This window comes from Nicotiana tomentosiformis, chromosome 6, assembly GCF_000390325.3.
Source record: "Nicotiana tomentosiformis chromosome 6, ASM39032v3, whole genome shotgun sequence".
NCBI lineage: Eukaryota > Viridiplantae > Streptophyta > Magnoliopsida > Solanales > Solanaceae > Nicotiana > Nicotiana tomentosiformis.
This window is the reverse complement of record NC_090817.1, coordinates 133,015,857-133,030,318: the sequence shown is the minus strand read 5'-3', so window position 1 is coordinate 133,030,318 and position 14,462 is coordinate 133,015,857. Positions and strand designations below refer to the sequence as shown.

The 14,462-nt window shown below is 40.2% G+C and overlaps 2 protein-coding genes across 2 annotated transcripts; one reads left to right on the top strand and one right to left on the bottom strand.

The window, feature by feature from the left end:
* Nucleotides 1-1,341: 1,341 nt before the first annotated feature.
* LOC138894796 (uncharacterized) lies at nt 1,342-2,169 on the bottom strand. The gene has a single exon (XM_070179526.1). The coding sequence runs from the start codon at nt 2,167-2,169 to the stop codon at nt 1,342-1,344; it is 828 nt and encodes a 275-aa protein (XP_070035627.1).
* Nucleotides 2,170-8,976: 6,807 nt separating this feature from the next.
* Nucleotides 8,977-13,699, top strand: LOC138894795 (uncharacterized). The gene is made up of 8 exons (XM_070179525.1): nt 8,977-9,097; nt 9,582-9,587; nt 9,646-9,731; nt 9,906-10,133; nt 10,881-10,997; nt 11,384-11,688; nt 12,004-12,353; nt 13,572-13,699. The coding sequence occupies exons 1-8, from the start codon at nt 8,977-8,979 to the stop codon at nt 13,697-13,699; spliced, it is 1,341 nt and encodes a 446-aa protein (XP_070035626.1).
* Nucleotides 13,700-14,462: the final 763 nt, after the last annotated feature.

The window sequence follows — 14,462 nt, the reverse complement described above, 5'->3', positions numbered from 1 at the left end:
GGCGGAACTTTTCCATGGCGAAGACAATGGCTAATAACTCTTTCTTGGTCACCGTATAGTTGACCTGGTCATCGTTCATTATTTTGCTTGCATAATAAACCGGATGAAATATCTGCTTGATCCTTTACCCCAAAACCGCTCCTACCGTAACGTCGCTAGCATCGGACATGAGCTCAAATGGTAAGCTCCAATTGGGTGCGGTAATGATGGGAGTGGTAGTTAATCTATACTTGAGAAGCTCAAAGGCTTTCATGCAATCATCATTGAACACAAACTTTGCATCTTTTTCCAACAACTTGCACAAGGGGTTCACCACTTTTGAGAAATCCTTGATGAACCTTCGGTAAAACCCCGCGTGACCAAGAAAGATCCTCACTCCCTTGATGGAAATAGGAGGAGGGAGTTTTGAAATCACTTCAATTTTTGCTTTGTCCACTTCAATACCGTTCTTTGAGATCTTATGGCCGAGGACAATGCCCTCCTCGACCATAAAGTGGCACTTTTCCCAATTAAGCACTAAGTTGGTCTCTTCACATCGGGCTAACATATTGTCAAGATTATCCAAACATTCTTCAAAGGAATCCCCACAACACTAAAATCATCCATGAACACCTTGAGGGAGTCCGCCACCATATCCGTAAATATTGCCATCATACACCTCTGAAAGGTAGCTGGTGCATTACACAAACCAAACGACATCCATGAGAATGCAAATGTGCCATACAGACAGGTGAAGGTGGTTTTCTCTTGGTCTTCAGGTGCAATGAAAATCTGGTTGTACCCGGAGTACCCATCCAAAAAGCAATAATAAGCACGCCCGACAAGTCTATCCAATATTTGGTCAAGAAATGGCAATGGAAAATGGTCTTTGTGGGTCACTTTGTTCAGCTTTCTATAATCCATGCATACCCTCCAACCGGTGACAGTTCTTGTGGGGATTCATTTCTATCATTTATGATCACAGTCATGCCCCCCTTTTTTGGGACACATTGTACCAGCGAAGTCCATGAACTATCAGAAATAGGGTACACAACCCCTGCATCTAGCCACTTGATGATCTCTTTCTTGACTACCTCTTTCATAGCCTCGTTTAACCTCCTTTGATGTTCCACGGAGGGTTTGGCATCTTCCTCCAATATGAGTTTGTGCATGCAGAAGGCGGGGCTTATACCCGAATATCCGCCAATGTCCAACCTATTGCCTTCTTCCTTATTTGAAGCACCGCAAGGGTGGAATCTAGCTGCATGTTAGTTAAGCACGAAGAAAGAATAACAGGTAATGTGGAACAAGGGCCTAAGAACTCATACCTGAGGTGTGAATGCAAGGGCTTCAACTCCAATGTTAGTGGCTCCTCGATTGAGGGCTTTGTTGGCGGAGTCTTCTGGTTCTCAAGGTCCAAGGAAAGTTTAGGGGTCCATATGTGTAGGATCCCATTCCTTGCAAAGCATTTGCACATTCTATCAAGACTACCTTCTCATCATCCTCATGATTTAACAACACAGCTTCTAGAGGGTCTTCCACATTGATCATAGCATTCGTGTCATGAACAATCACCTTCGTCACAAGATCCACAAAAGAGCATACTTCATTGCTATTAGGCTGCCTCATTGACTTGCACACGTGGAACACAACCTTTTTATTGCCCACCCAGAAGGTGAGCTCCCTAGCTTCCACATCAACCAATGGCTTCCATGTTGCTAGGAAAGGTCTCCCCAAAATGATTGGCACCTCATAGTCAACCTCATAGTCGAGTATCACAAAATCTGTGGGAAGTATGAACTTGTCGACCCGAACTAGCACATCATCAATTATCCCTAATGTCCTCTTCATTGTTCGGTCCGCCATTTGGAACAACATTGAAGTAGGTCTTGGTTTCCCAATCCACAATGTCTTGAACACAGAATATGGCATCAAATTAATGCTCGCTCCCAAATCGCACAAGGCTTTGGCAAAATTGGCACTACCGATAGTGCATGGAATTGTAAAGGCACCGGGATCTTGTAGCTTTGGATCCATGTAATGCACAATGGCACTCACTTGATGTATCATTTTGATCGTCTCACAGTTCATTGACGTCTTATTTGTTACCAAGTCCTTCATGAACTTGGCATATCCCGGCGTTTGTTCTAGAGCTTCAACCAAAGGTACATTTATGGACAAACTTTTCATCATATCAATGAATTTCTTGAATTGGTTCTCGTTATTTTACTTTGCGAACCTTTGAGGATACGGTGGAGGAGGCCTTGGCAAAGGGGCCTTGGCTTTGGGTACTATCATTTCCGGTATGTCTATTACGTGTTCCCTAGATGGGTTCACATAATTTTGTGTCATCAATATCTATCCTTACTTCATTATTCACATTCTCATCATTGGCTTGGATCTCATCATCTTTTTGCACAACCAAATCACCATTCACAATCTTTCTTGGATTGGAGGTACTTGCATCTCCACCTCTACCGCTTTTTGTAGTCACCGCCATAGCATGGCTTGTATTGTTCCCACCCTTCGAGTTTACTACCGTATCACTTGGTAGTGCCCCCTTAGGGCGAGTATTCAATGCTCGAGAAATTTGACCCATTTGCACTTCCAAGTTGCGGATAGAAGTATTGTGGGAGGCTATTTGGGCATCAGAGTTGGCGTTTCTTTCCATCATTTGCTTGAACATACTTTCTATTCGTCCCATCTTATTGTTGGAAGAACTTTGCCCTTGTGATGGATATGGAGGCGGGTTGTTGGTTTGTTGATACATCGGGGTCCTTTGAGGGCCCGACCCCCGGTTCCCTTGATTATTGTTGTTCCAACCCCCTTGATTTCCATTGCCTCTCCAATTACTATTATTGTTGCCACCCCAATTGCCTTGGTTATTAAATTGATTCCCCCAATTTTGATTATTGTTACCCTAATTGCTTGGATTTTTGTTGTTGCCAGTATTCCAATTCCCTTGGCCTTGGTTGCTCCAATTTTGATTGTTTCCCTGCGATCTCCACTGTTGTTGATTTGGAGCATTGCTCCGTTGACCTTGGTAATTGTTCACATATTAAACCTTTTCACTTTGATCGTCATAAGAGTAATCTTGGTTGTACCCACTACCACTTTGCTCAAATTGATCCTGATTGTGTTGAACTTGTTGACCACTTTGTCTCCTCTTGTTAACCATTACATTCACTCCTTCCATAGAATTTACTTGCTTTGGCCCCTGAACCTGCTGAAGTTGTGCCTTGGCTAACTGATTCATGGTAGTTGTCAACTCTGCTATGGCTTGTGTGTGATCATGTAGTTCCTTGTGAAGGTGGATAACATTAGGGTCACCCTGAGGAACGTTGTCCCGACTTTGCCAAGCTGAAGAGGTGTCCGCCATCTCATATAATATTTCACATGCTACTGAATATGGCGTGTTTATGAAGTTACCCCTACGAGCTGATTCACCACACACTGGTTAGTTGTGTTGATACCCCTATAAAAGGTTTGCTGGATCATTGCTTCATTCATATCGTTGTTGGGGCACTCTTTGACCATTATCCGGTACCTTTCCCAAATCTCATGTAACAGTTCATTTGGCTCTTGTTTAAAAGCAAGGATTTCATCTCTCAATGCTGCCATATGTCCCGGAGAAAAGAACTTTGTAATGAATTTCTCGGCCAACTCATCCCAAGTGGTGATGGAATGGTTGGGTAGCCTCTCAAGCCAATCCAAAGCCTTCCCTCTAAGTGAGAAAGGGAAAAGCCTCAACCTCAAAGCGTCTTCAGATACATTCGCCTGCTTGCTCCCCCAACATGTGTCTACAAAACCTTTGAGCTGCTTATATGCGTTCTGATATGGATCTCCGGTGAAGAAACCCCTTTGTTCTAATAGAGTAAGCATGACATTGGTTATTCGAAAATTGCCCGCCCGAATCCGGGGCAGGACAATTGCACTTGCGTAGCCTTCATTGGGCAACACTAGGTGTGCTGCTCTTGGAGGAGGTGGGGAGGGTTTCGAACGTTGTCATGAGGCGGGCAGCCTCTTCTTTGTACTTGAGGTTCAAGGTGAACCTCATCCACTTCATTTTCATCTACCTCCTCCCCCTAAGGAATATGTCCGAGGGCCTCGTTAAGAGCCATTTGATACCTAAAAGCAATTGACACACAAAAATTAGAAAAATAGAAGGAAAGAAAAACAAAACACACAAATAGTTATATATATAGCTAAAACTGTCTAACTCACCGGCAACGGCGCCAAAAATTGATCGGGTCCAAGCCTGCACTACTATTGAGTAGCGAGAATGGTTGATGCAGTTTTACCTAACAAGGTCGGGATCGAATCCACATGGAGTTAATTGATTTGGAATTAGGTTTATATCTAAGTCTAGATGCGTGTTTTGTTCCTAATTGCACTTCCAAACATGAAGGTGTTGATTCTACTTCTATTTTTATTTCTATTATATGCTAAGATTAAAGCTAAGTACAATAATTTTGATGTGGGTTTTCAAGTGTTTAAAAGGACTAGGGTAGCGACTTCCGCCTAAGTGGACATCTAACGGGTAGTAAGAATCTAGGGCAAGCTTGATTAATTTGGGATCGTAATATAGCTATCACACCCAAGTACTCACTCTATATCTCGCGATAGTTTATGTGATTTTGCCCAATTTGGCTTTCTCAAGTCCAACCTGGTATTCATGCAAGTCATGTGATATTAGCTCAAGCCGGGTATTACTATCACTAGGTTTAACCCTTTAATTGGGGCTATCAACTTCTTGAGTTCATCCCAATTCCTTGTTAGCCTAGTTTTCCCAGACTTAATCCCTCTTTCTCAAGAGGAGACCAAATCATAAAGGCGTGAATCAGTATTTGCAACCACTAATTCTATAATTCTAGCAAGAACTAGGCTAAATATCACTAACCCATAAACATTCAAGCCCTAAAATTCAAGACCCATTAAATACCCACACTAGGGTTGAGTCACAACCCTAACTATGGATCTATCTACTCATAATAATAGTAGAATTCAAAGATAAAGAGAAGATATAATCTATAATACTAAATTAAAAAATGAAAATTTAATGTTATAAGGTAAATCTTGTACAAAATTGCACAAAAAGGAAAACCTAGCTGTATCACATACTCAGCAAAAACATAACATAACCTAAAATTGACAAAAAGATCTATTTATACTAAGCTAAAATTTTTGGAAAAAAATACCCCTGCGGAAGTTTCGCGACCGCATAATTCTGACCGCGGCCGCACACTTGCTTTCGCGGCCGCGTAATTCTGATCGCGGTCCGCGTTTCTTCATATCTGGACCTGGGTTGAACCTTGTTTCGCGGACCACGTAATTTCCACCGCGTCCGCGTGAGAGACTTCCGTGGCTGCGTAACTTTGACGCGGACCGCCATTCTCATTTTTGCTTGAATTATGCACTCTCTGAACCTTAGCAACCACAGTTCGCGGAATTCCCATCGCAGCCGTGCTGGTACTTTCGCGGCCGCATCTTCTTGTCGCGGTTCGTGTTTTTGTTAATGCCTAAAAAACCATCTCTCTGATTCTTCATATCGCGGACCTCGAAATAATGGCCGCGCCTGCTTTGATACTTTCGCGAACTCACTTTTTTATTGCGGTCCGCGTTCCACACCTCTTGGCCCAGTTTTGGTTTTTGTTCAAGTTTTGACTCTTTTATGAGTTGATTATGACTCCTTTGGCTCATTTTAAACAATCCCTGCAAGCAAGCATATTAAGTTAGTTTCTAGGAATACCTTCACGTATTTTTGGCCTAAAACACAAGTAAAAGAGAGCAATTAATAGGCTAAAATCCCTACTTATCAGCAATCATGGCCTCATACATTGTTAGTCAATTTCACAGCTTTAATAAACTGCCTAACTACATTCCCCATAGGAAGCCTCAACACGATGTCGAGCCCGGACCCCTTTGCGTTTGAGGCACCGTCTGTAAAAAGGGTCCAAATTCTTGAGGTAGTCCCCGAGGCTAACAATAATTCTCTTTCGACTTAGGGCACTAAGGCCAGCGTAAAGTCAGCCAAAATTTGAGGTTTTATGGCAGTTCGGGGTCGATATTCAATATCATACCCACTGGTTTCGACGGCCCATTTTGAGAGCTCGGGCTTGTGAATAATGTTCCACAGTGGGTAATAGGTTACGATGCATATGGGGTAGCAAGAAAAGTACAGTTTTAGTTTCCTGGAGGCGCTTAGCAAAGCGAGCGCCAATATTTCCAGGTGAGGGTACCTTGTTTTGGTCTGGCCTAGAGTTCTACTGACATAGTAAATAGGAAATTGTGTATCTTCCTCTTCCCGGACAAAAACTTCACTTACAGCCACCTCGGACACTGCCAAGTAGAGGTACAATTGCTCATCCGCCTTAGGAGTGTGGTTCAGTGGTGGACTCGTAAGGTATCATTTGAGTTCTTCCAAAGTTTGTTGGCATTCCAGGGTCTAGGAAAAATTCTTCTTCTTTTTCAACAGTGAGAAGAACCGATGGCTTTTGTCTGAGGACCTTGATATGAACCGGCCCAGGGCGGCTATATGCCCGATCAACCTCTTAACGGACTTGATGCTGTCCACCATGATGATGTCTTTTATAGCCTTGATCTTGTTAAGATTAATCTCAATCCCCCGATTGGATACCATGAATCCAAGGAACTTTCCCGATCCGACCCCGAATGCGCACTTCTCCGAATTCAACTTCATATTGTATTTTTTAAATATGTCGAAGGTTTCCTGCAAATGTTTCAAATGATCCTCTGCTCGCAGGGACTTAACTAACATGTCATTAATATGAAATTCAATTTAATTTCCTATCTGTTCTTCGAACATCCGATTTACTAGGCGTTGATAGGTGGCATCAACGTTCTTTAATCCGAATGGCATTAAATTATTACAGTAGGTGCCAAATTTAGTGATAAAGAAAGTATTTTCTTGGTCGTCCGAGTCCATCCGAATTTGGTTATACCCGGAATAGGTATCGAGAAAGCTGAGTAGCTCGTGCCCGGCCGTCGCGTCGATCATCCAATCGATGTTAGGCAAAGGAAAATAATCCTTAGGGCATCCCTTGTTCAAGTCTTTGTAATCTACATGCATTCTTATCTTATTTCCCTTTTAGGTACTACCACTATGTTAGCTAGCAAGTCTGGGAACTTAACTTCCCGAATGGATCCTATTCTAAGGAGTTTAGATACCTCGTCCTTGATGAAGGTGTGCTTTGTTGGCCTAAGTGAAGGTTGTTGTGATGATTGACAAAGTAACTCAAGCATGAACCAGGTACATACACAATGTACACAGACACAGGTAGATTCGAGCAGAAGGCATGCACGTGAAGGAGATAAGCTTAAGTGGTTATATCTGATATCTCCTGAATGCAAATGTTGCATAATTGATAAGGTGAAGGACTCCTTACTCGAAGAGAACTCTATCCTAGATAAGGGAGGAGTTAGAAGTTTCATATAACTAGAACTCCTCCACCAAGGAAGAGTAAAGCATTAGACTTCTAGTTATTGCCTATTTTACTAACTCTATATATTGCAGGATGTTCTCATTTTACAGGTACGCACAAATGCTGAAGTTAAACGAGAGTTGTTATAGCAAGGAATTTTGCAAGCAATTCCTGTGTGATTCAAGTGTGTGAACCTGAAGCTACATGATCTAGATAGAAGAACCAGTTCCAAGTGTGTGTCTTTTATTATAGTTCAATTGTAGTAGGGCTTTTGCGTTGTAACTTTCAGCTTTCTTTAGAAGCATTTGTACTAGGTACTCTGAGTGTAGTGTTCAAATTAGAGTTAACTTGAAATTGTCGCAACAGTTTGAGGCTGGTTGCGACAAAGGGTTAGAGGTAATCCTTAGGTTTACAAAGAGTTTTGTAAATGCTGTTTTGGCTCTGTGATTTAGTGAAGTGTTGGGAAAAATCCTACTGGGTAGTAGGTCGTGGTTTTTTCACCTTTTGAGCCGGATGTTTTCCACGTAAAAGTAGTTGTGTTCTTTACCTTCTGCATTTAATATTCTGCAATAGTAGTATAAGGAACACATAGAAGAATCATGTCCTTCTATAATCTGTGCATGCAAAACATTGTACACCACGCAAATCACACCCTCTTGTGTGGTATTGAAGTATAAAAAATCAATTGGTATCATAGAAGGTTATCCTTGAAGAGGCTAAAACCTTAGGAAAAGATCAAGATGAGTGCACCACCTGGAAATTGGGAAGGGCAATCCACTGCTAGGCCACCACTCTTTAATGGCCAATACTACTCTTGGTGGAAGAACAGAATGAGAGATCACATTCAAGGAGAAGACTATGAGCTATGAGACATTGTCACTGATGGTCCACTTGCAACCTTGAAGAAAAATGCTGAAGGAGTAGATGAATTGATTGGGAATCTCACTGCCTATGAACTTAGGAGACAAACCATGAAAATTGATGTATCTAAGAAGGAAAGGAGCTTGGCACTCAGAATCACTGAAGGTTATGATCTAGATAAAAATGAAATGGCTATAATCAGCAAAGACTTCAAGAAGTACCTGAGGAGAGGAAATGGTTCTTCAAGAAGTGGAAGCTACAGCAAGGCAAAGACTCCTAAAAAGAAAACCAATGATAGATGCTACAAGTGTGGAAAGATGGATCACCACATCAAAAACTATCTTTTGTGGGAAATTGAGGGGAAGAAGGAAAGAGCTAAACAAAGGAAAAATAAGATGGAACAAGTTCAACCCAAGTAAATCAACAACAAAGGATCAACCAAGGCTATGGACGCAGCTTAGGGAGAAAGCTCAGATGATGATGATGATGATGATGAACGCGCACTTATGGCCATTGGAGAATCAGATGAAGAAACTGAGGTAAGTGTCTTTCATCTCAAAGACAAGATTAAATTTTTGTCTAAAGAAAGGTTATCTGAGTTACTACTAGAACTAATTGACGAATCTGAGGATGTGAATAACAAAAAGGAACAACTGTCAAAAGAATGTGTGATTTTGAAAGCTAATTGTAAAACATGGAACTTAGGGATTGTGAAACTGAATATGAAAATAATGTGCTGAAGAACCAAGTTCATGCACTTGACACAACTGTCCTAGAACTTAGATATGAAAATCTAAAATTGAAATTAGGAACAGGTAAAAAGATAGTTGATCACACATAACTCACTTTAGAAGAAAATGTAGGAAAAATGAAAGATGAGTTGTATAAGATAGGATAAACAGGTAAGAGTCCTAAAGGAGGATCTGAACAAGGTCAAGCATGAGCTAGACAGGACTTGTAAATAGAACATGTCCTCCGATGCACTTTCATGGCTGTAAGAACATCATAGTAGCAACATAAGAGGACATGGTTTTGGGAACCCCGTACCTAAGTGAGATCCCAAAAGTAAGTACCTCACACTCCTTGAGAACAAGATTTGCATACATTGTGGTAACACTGGTCACTATAAGAGTGAATGCACTACAAAAGAGAAGGCAGATCAAAAGAACAAAAAGTTTGTTCTAGGAAAAGATAGGCTGCCAAGTTGGGCTAAAAAGAATCTGATTTATCCATTTGCCTATAGAAAGGGACCCAAACTAGTTTGTGTTCCTAAGACTAACCATTGATTTCCTTTTGCAGGTCCAGGTAAAGGGGAGCAGCCAAATATAGTACATGGATAATGGTTGTTCAAAGTATATAACAGGAAGCAAGAACCAGTTTCTTTCACTTGAGGATCTTAAGGGAGGTAATGTCTCCTTTGGAAATGGGAAGAAAGGTGAGATCATTGGGGTTTGAAATGTTGGTAAGTAGGATTCTCACTCCATTGAGAATGTATACTTGATAGATGGACTGAAGTACAGTCTAATAAGTGTATCACAATTGTGTTATAGAGGTAACATGGTAGCCTTCACCTCTACAAAATACTTTGTGATAAATCTTACCACTGACAATATAGTTTTGCAGGGAAAAAGAGTGAACAACATATATGTTGTGGATCTGTCCACACTTTCAGATAATGAACTCACTTGCTTAAGTGTATTGGAGAATGATCCCCTCATTTGGCACAAGAGACTTGTACATGCCAGTTTAAGCCAACTAAACAAACTAGTCTCCAAGGACTTAGTGGTAGGGTTGCCTAATATTAAGCTCAAGGAAGATAAAGTTTGTGAGGCTTGTGCAAGGGGGAAGAAGGTAAGATCCTCTTTTAAAAGCAAGAAAATGGTAAGCACTACCAGAACGATGGAACTGGTCCATATGGATCTCTGTGGACCAATGAGAACATTGAGCAGAGGTGGTAAGAGATATGTTATGGTGCTTGTTGATGATTACTCTAGGTTTACTTGGACACTATTTTTAACATCTAAAGATGAAGCATTTGACATATTCACGTCATTTGTTAGAAAAACTCATAAACAACTACGTAATCAACCTGCATCAATTAGGTCTGATCATGGTACTGAATTTGAGAATGCTATATTTGCTGGATTTTGTGATGAGCATGGCATAGATCATAACTTTTATGCTCCTAGGACTCCATAACAGAATTGAGTAGTTGAAAGAAAGAATAGGACATTGGGAGAAATGGTTATGACTATGCTACTTACTAGTAAATTACCCCATAGTTTCTGGGTAGAAGATGTGAACACTGCATGCTACATCATAAATAGGTGCATGACTAGACCTCTTGTTGAGAAGACTCCCTATGAGTTACTTAAAGGGAGAAAACCAAATATATCACATCTTAGGGCATTTGGATGCAAGTGCTTTGTGAACAATAATGGTAAAGACTCCCTAGGTAAGTTTGATCCCAGAAATGATGACGGGGTATTCTTGGGATATTCTTCACACAGTAAAGCTTATAAGATTTATAACAAAAGAGATATGTGTGTAGAAGAAAGTGTATATGTGGTTTTTTATGAAACTAACATTCTTCCTAAGAGGCGGGAATATGATGACGAAGTAATTGGGCTAGTAAGAAACTCAAATGAAACCACAGCCCAGACTGAAGCTGCACCAGAAGAAGGAACATGTGATGCAACAAGTACTTCCACCCAGGTCAACCTGACAGGGGGAACTGAACAAAGAGGAACTGATCCTCAAACCTCGAGGGAACCTGTCCATGAACTTGTTCCTTAGCAACAAAACATTGAAGAAACATCTAGGGGAAACAAGTTGGTTGTAAAACCTCACAAATATCAAAGTTCTCATCCCATTGAGAACATAATAACTTATCCAACCTTTGGAATCAAAACCAGATTTTCTTTGAAGAATCTGTGCTTTTGGTTTTTTTCTCTCTTATTAAACCTAAAAATATTGCCGAGGCTTTACAAGAGGCATACTGGGTGAACACAATGCAAGATGAACTCAACCAATTTGAGAGAAGTCAAGTTTGACATCTGGTACCAAGACCTAAGGACATGTCAATAATTGGCACAAAATAGGTCTTCGGAAACAAACTTGACGAAGATGGAACATTTACAAGGAACAAGGCAAGATTGGGATATAGTCAAGAGGAGCACATAGACTATGATGAGACCTTTGCTCTAGTTGCAAGATTGGAAGCAATTAGACTCCTTATAGACTTTGCTGCTTACATGAAATTTACTCTCTATCAGATGGATGTCAAGAGTGCCTTCCTCAATGGCTATCTAAAGGAAGAAGTGTTTGTTAAGCAACCTCTGGGCTTTGAAAGCAAGGAATGTCCTGATCATGTGTACAAGTTTGACAAGGCACTTTATGTACTCAAGTAGGCTCCAAGAGCATGGTATGAATGATTGTCAAAGTTCTTGCGTAAGAATGGCTAATAGAGAGGTAAAATTTACAATACTTTGTTCTTGAAAGAAAAAGGTAAAGATCTCTTGGTAGTTCAGATATATGTTGATGATATAATATTCGGAGCAACTAGTGATAAGTTAAGTAAAGAATTTGCTAAACTACTGGGGAGTGAATTTGAAATGAGTATGATGGGTGAGCTTAATTTCTTTTTAGGCTTACAAATTAAATAAAATTCAAATGGAACTATGATCCATCAGTAGAAGTATGTGAAAGAGTTGCTTAACAGGTTTAAAATAAAAGACTCCAAAAACATTGACACTCCTATAGAAACATCCACAAAATTAGATATCGATGAACCTGGTTCATCTGTTGATCAGACGTTGTATAGGGGAATGATTGGCTTTTTGTTATATCTCACTGCTAGTAGACCTGACATTGTTTTCAGTGTAGGCCTTTGTGCTAGATTTCAGGCAAGTCCAAAGGCGTCTCACTTGACTTCTTTCAAGAGGATCTTGAGATACCTAAAAGGAACCACTAACCTTTGTCTATGGTATCCAAAAGGTAGTAATTTTAACTTAGTGGGTTATACTGATGCTGATTATGCAAGTTTTCTTATGGATAGAAAGAGCACCTCAGGTATGGCACACTTTCTTGGCTCATATCTTGTGTCTTGGGCCACCAAAAAAGCAAACTTCTGTGGCCATGTCTACTATTGAAGCTGAGTTGTATCCCCATCTTTTGTGATAACACCAGTGCAATTAGTATAACCAAGAACCCAGTTCATCATAATAGAACTAAGCACATAGATGTTACGCATCACTTTTTGAGGGACAACTATGAAAAAGGTTTGATCACTGTAGAATTTTGTGCTACTGACAAGCAAATAGATGATATCTTCACAAAAGATCTAAGTAAAGATCACTTTGAAAGGAAAAGGTTGGAATTAGGGATGATTAAGATTACCTAAAAGGAACCAGTTCTAACTCAAAAAATTGGTTAGACAATTTGAGAATTTTATACATAATTAGGTTAGATTTTGCTCAGTCTCATACTTTTACTAGTATACTCTTGTGCCATGTGCTAAAATGTCTCATTAATCTCTAATGATATTATCTTTATTTTCTTGAAACATTCAGACTTACACAAGAGAATTCTCAGTAAAGAACCTGTTTCATCAAGATTATATGATATGTACTCTCCACTTAGCATATTTTGAAATAATCATATTTGGATCATGATCAAAAGAAGAGTCCCATTTAATCCTAACTTCCCTCAAGCTTATCCATTTCAAAAAGAACCAGTTTAACCCAAGGAGAGTCCACGGCCCAATAATTGCCTAGAATATAGGGAAGTCTCTAACGTCTTTTCAAACTGACTCCTAGTTTGATTAGACTCTTGAGCTTCTGAAAAGCTGTCGTTACCCAATTTGACTCTACCTTCTTAAATTTATTTGGCCTTACCCATTTTGTCATTCTAAACTCTCCTGCCGTCAAAAAATTCTCTATATATTCTCTTATCTTCTCAACACTCACACTTTGTCTACAACCATAAATGGCCAACCTCTCTAAAAATCCCTCATCAGCACCTAAAGAATCCACACCCACACCTTCAACCACACCCACAACCACACTTATCTCTAAGAAATGAATGTTCAAGATGCTTGCTTGCAAAGTAGTCACTAGAGGAGAATAAATCAAGAAAATTAATGAGCAATTAAGGGAAAGTCAGGCAGAAGAACCCCAGAAATCCGAAGAATCATATAAGTGTACAATAAAGGGGAAAGAAATTATTTCATCCGAAATAGAGCAGATAACTTCTGGTTCTAAAATTGTGTTTGATATAATTTTTCTGGAGTTGCTGAGAATATGGAAAATAGATTTGTTTTGGTTGGAACTATGTATGGGGTTGAAACCAATGAATTTGGGAATATTGATGGTAAAGATAAAAAGAAAAAGAGAGTAAGGGTGCTCAAGGTGCTATGAAGGGAAAGGGAAAAGAAGGAGTGGCTGAATCGTCACCTACTCCTGGTAAATTGACTGAAGAGACTAGAGCTATGGTGTTATGGAGTGAGGATGTTGTTGAGGAGGAAGAAAATTTAAGAGAAGAAGGGGGTAGTGGGTTTGGAGATGCAAGTACTGCTGAGGGGCTGGTTAGGTTGAGGAAAAGGTTCCAAGAACCTGTTCTATCTGTACAGGAACCACTCGAAGATCTACTAAAATGAGTGTGTAACTTCTACAATCTGAAAAAAAACAAAAGTTCAAGAATTAAAATCCCTAGAACTGCTAGGAAAAATAAGAAGAGAAAGGCTGCCTCTTCTATCCCTGCAAAGACTCCTCCTACAAAAGAAAGAGCTAAAAAGAGTCAAAAGAAGCAGAGTGAGGCTGAACTGGAAATAGCCCTAAAATAGAGTAAATGAAAAGTTGTTGCAAAGGGAAAGAAGAAAGTGAGTAAGCCTGTTGACGCAATTGACATTGAGGAGATGGACCTAGTCCTTCGTAATGAAGACAAGGCAGGGGAGGTGGAGGCTGTGGCTCTAAAGAAAAAAAACAAAGACTTCCAAGAAGAAGTCACCTTCAAAGACGACTGATGCAGAGCCTTCTACCTTGGCAAAAGAACCAGATCTGCAAGAAAGTCTAGGAAAGTGTAAATAGTGGAGGAAGAGGAAAGTGAAGAAGAAGAGGAATCAAATGAAGAGCAGGACAAGTTGGTCAAGTTTGGGAAAAGAACCAATTGAAGGGTAGACTC

Bases quoted from the DNA above. Each gene is read 5' to 3' on its own strand.
- LOC138894796 (XM_070179526.1), bottom strand. From the start codon at position 2,169: ATGAAAAGTTTGTCCATAAATGTACCTTTGGTTGAAGCTCTAGAACAA.
- LOC138894795 (XM_070179525.1), top strand. From the start codon at position 8,977: ATGGAACTTAGGGATTGTGAAACTGAATATGAAAATAATGTGCTGAAG. The intron at 10,998-11,383 runs GTCAACCTGACA...GGCACAAAATAG, and splicing joins CAACAAGTACTTCCACCCAG to GTCTTCGGAAACAAACTTGA. The intron at 11,689-12,003 runs GTAGGCTCCAAG...GTTGCTTAACAG, and splicing joins AAGGCACTTTATGTACTCAA to GTTTAAAATAAAAGACTCCA.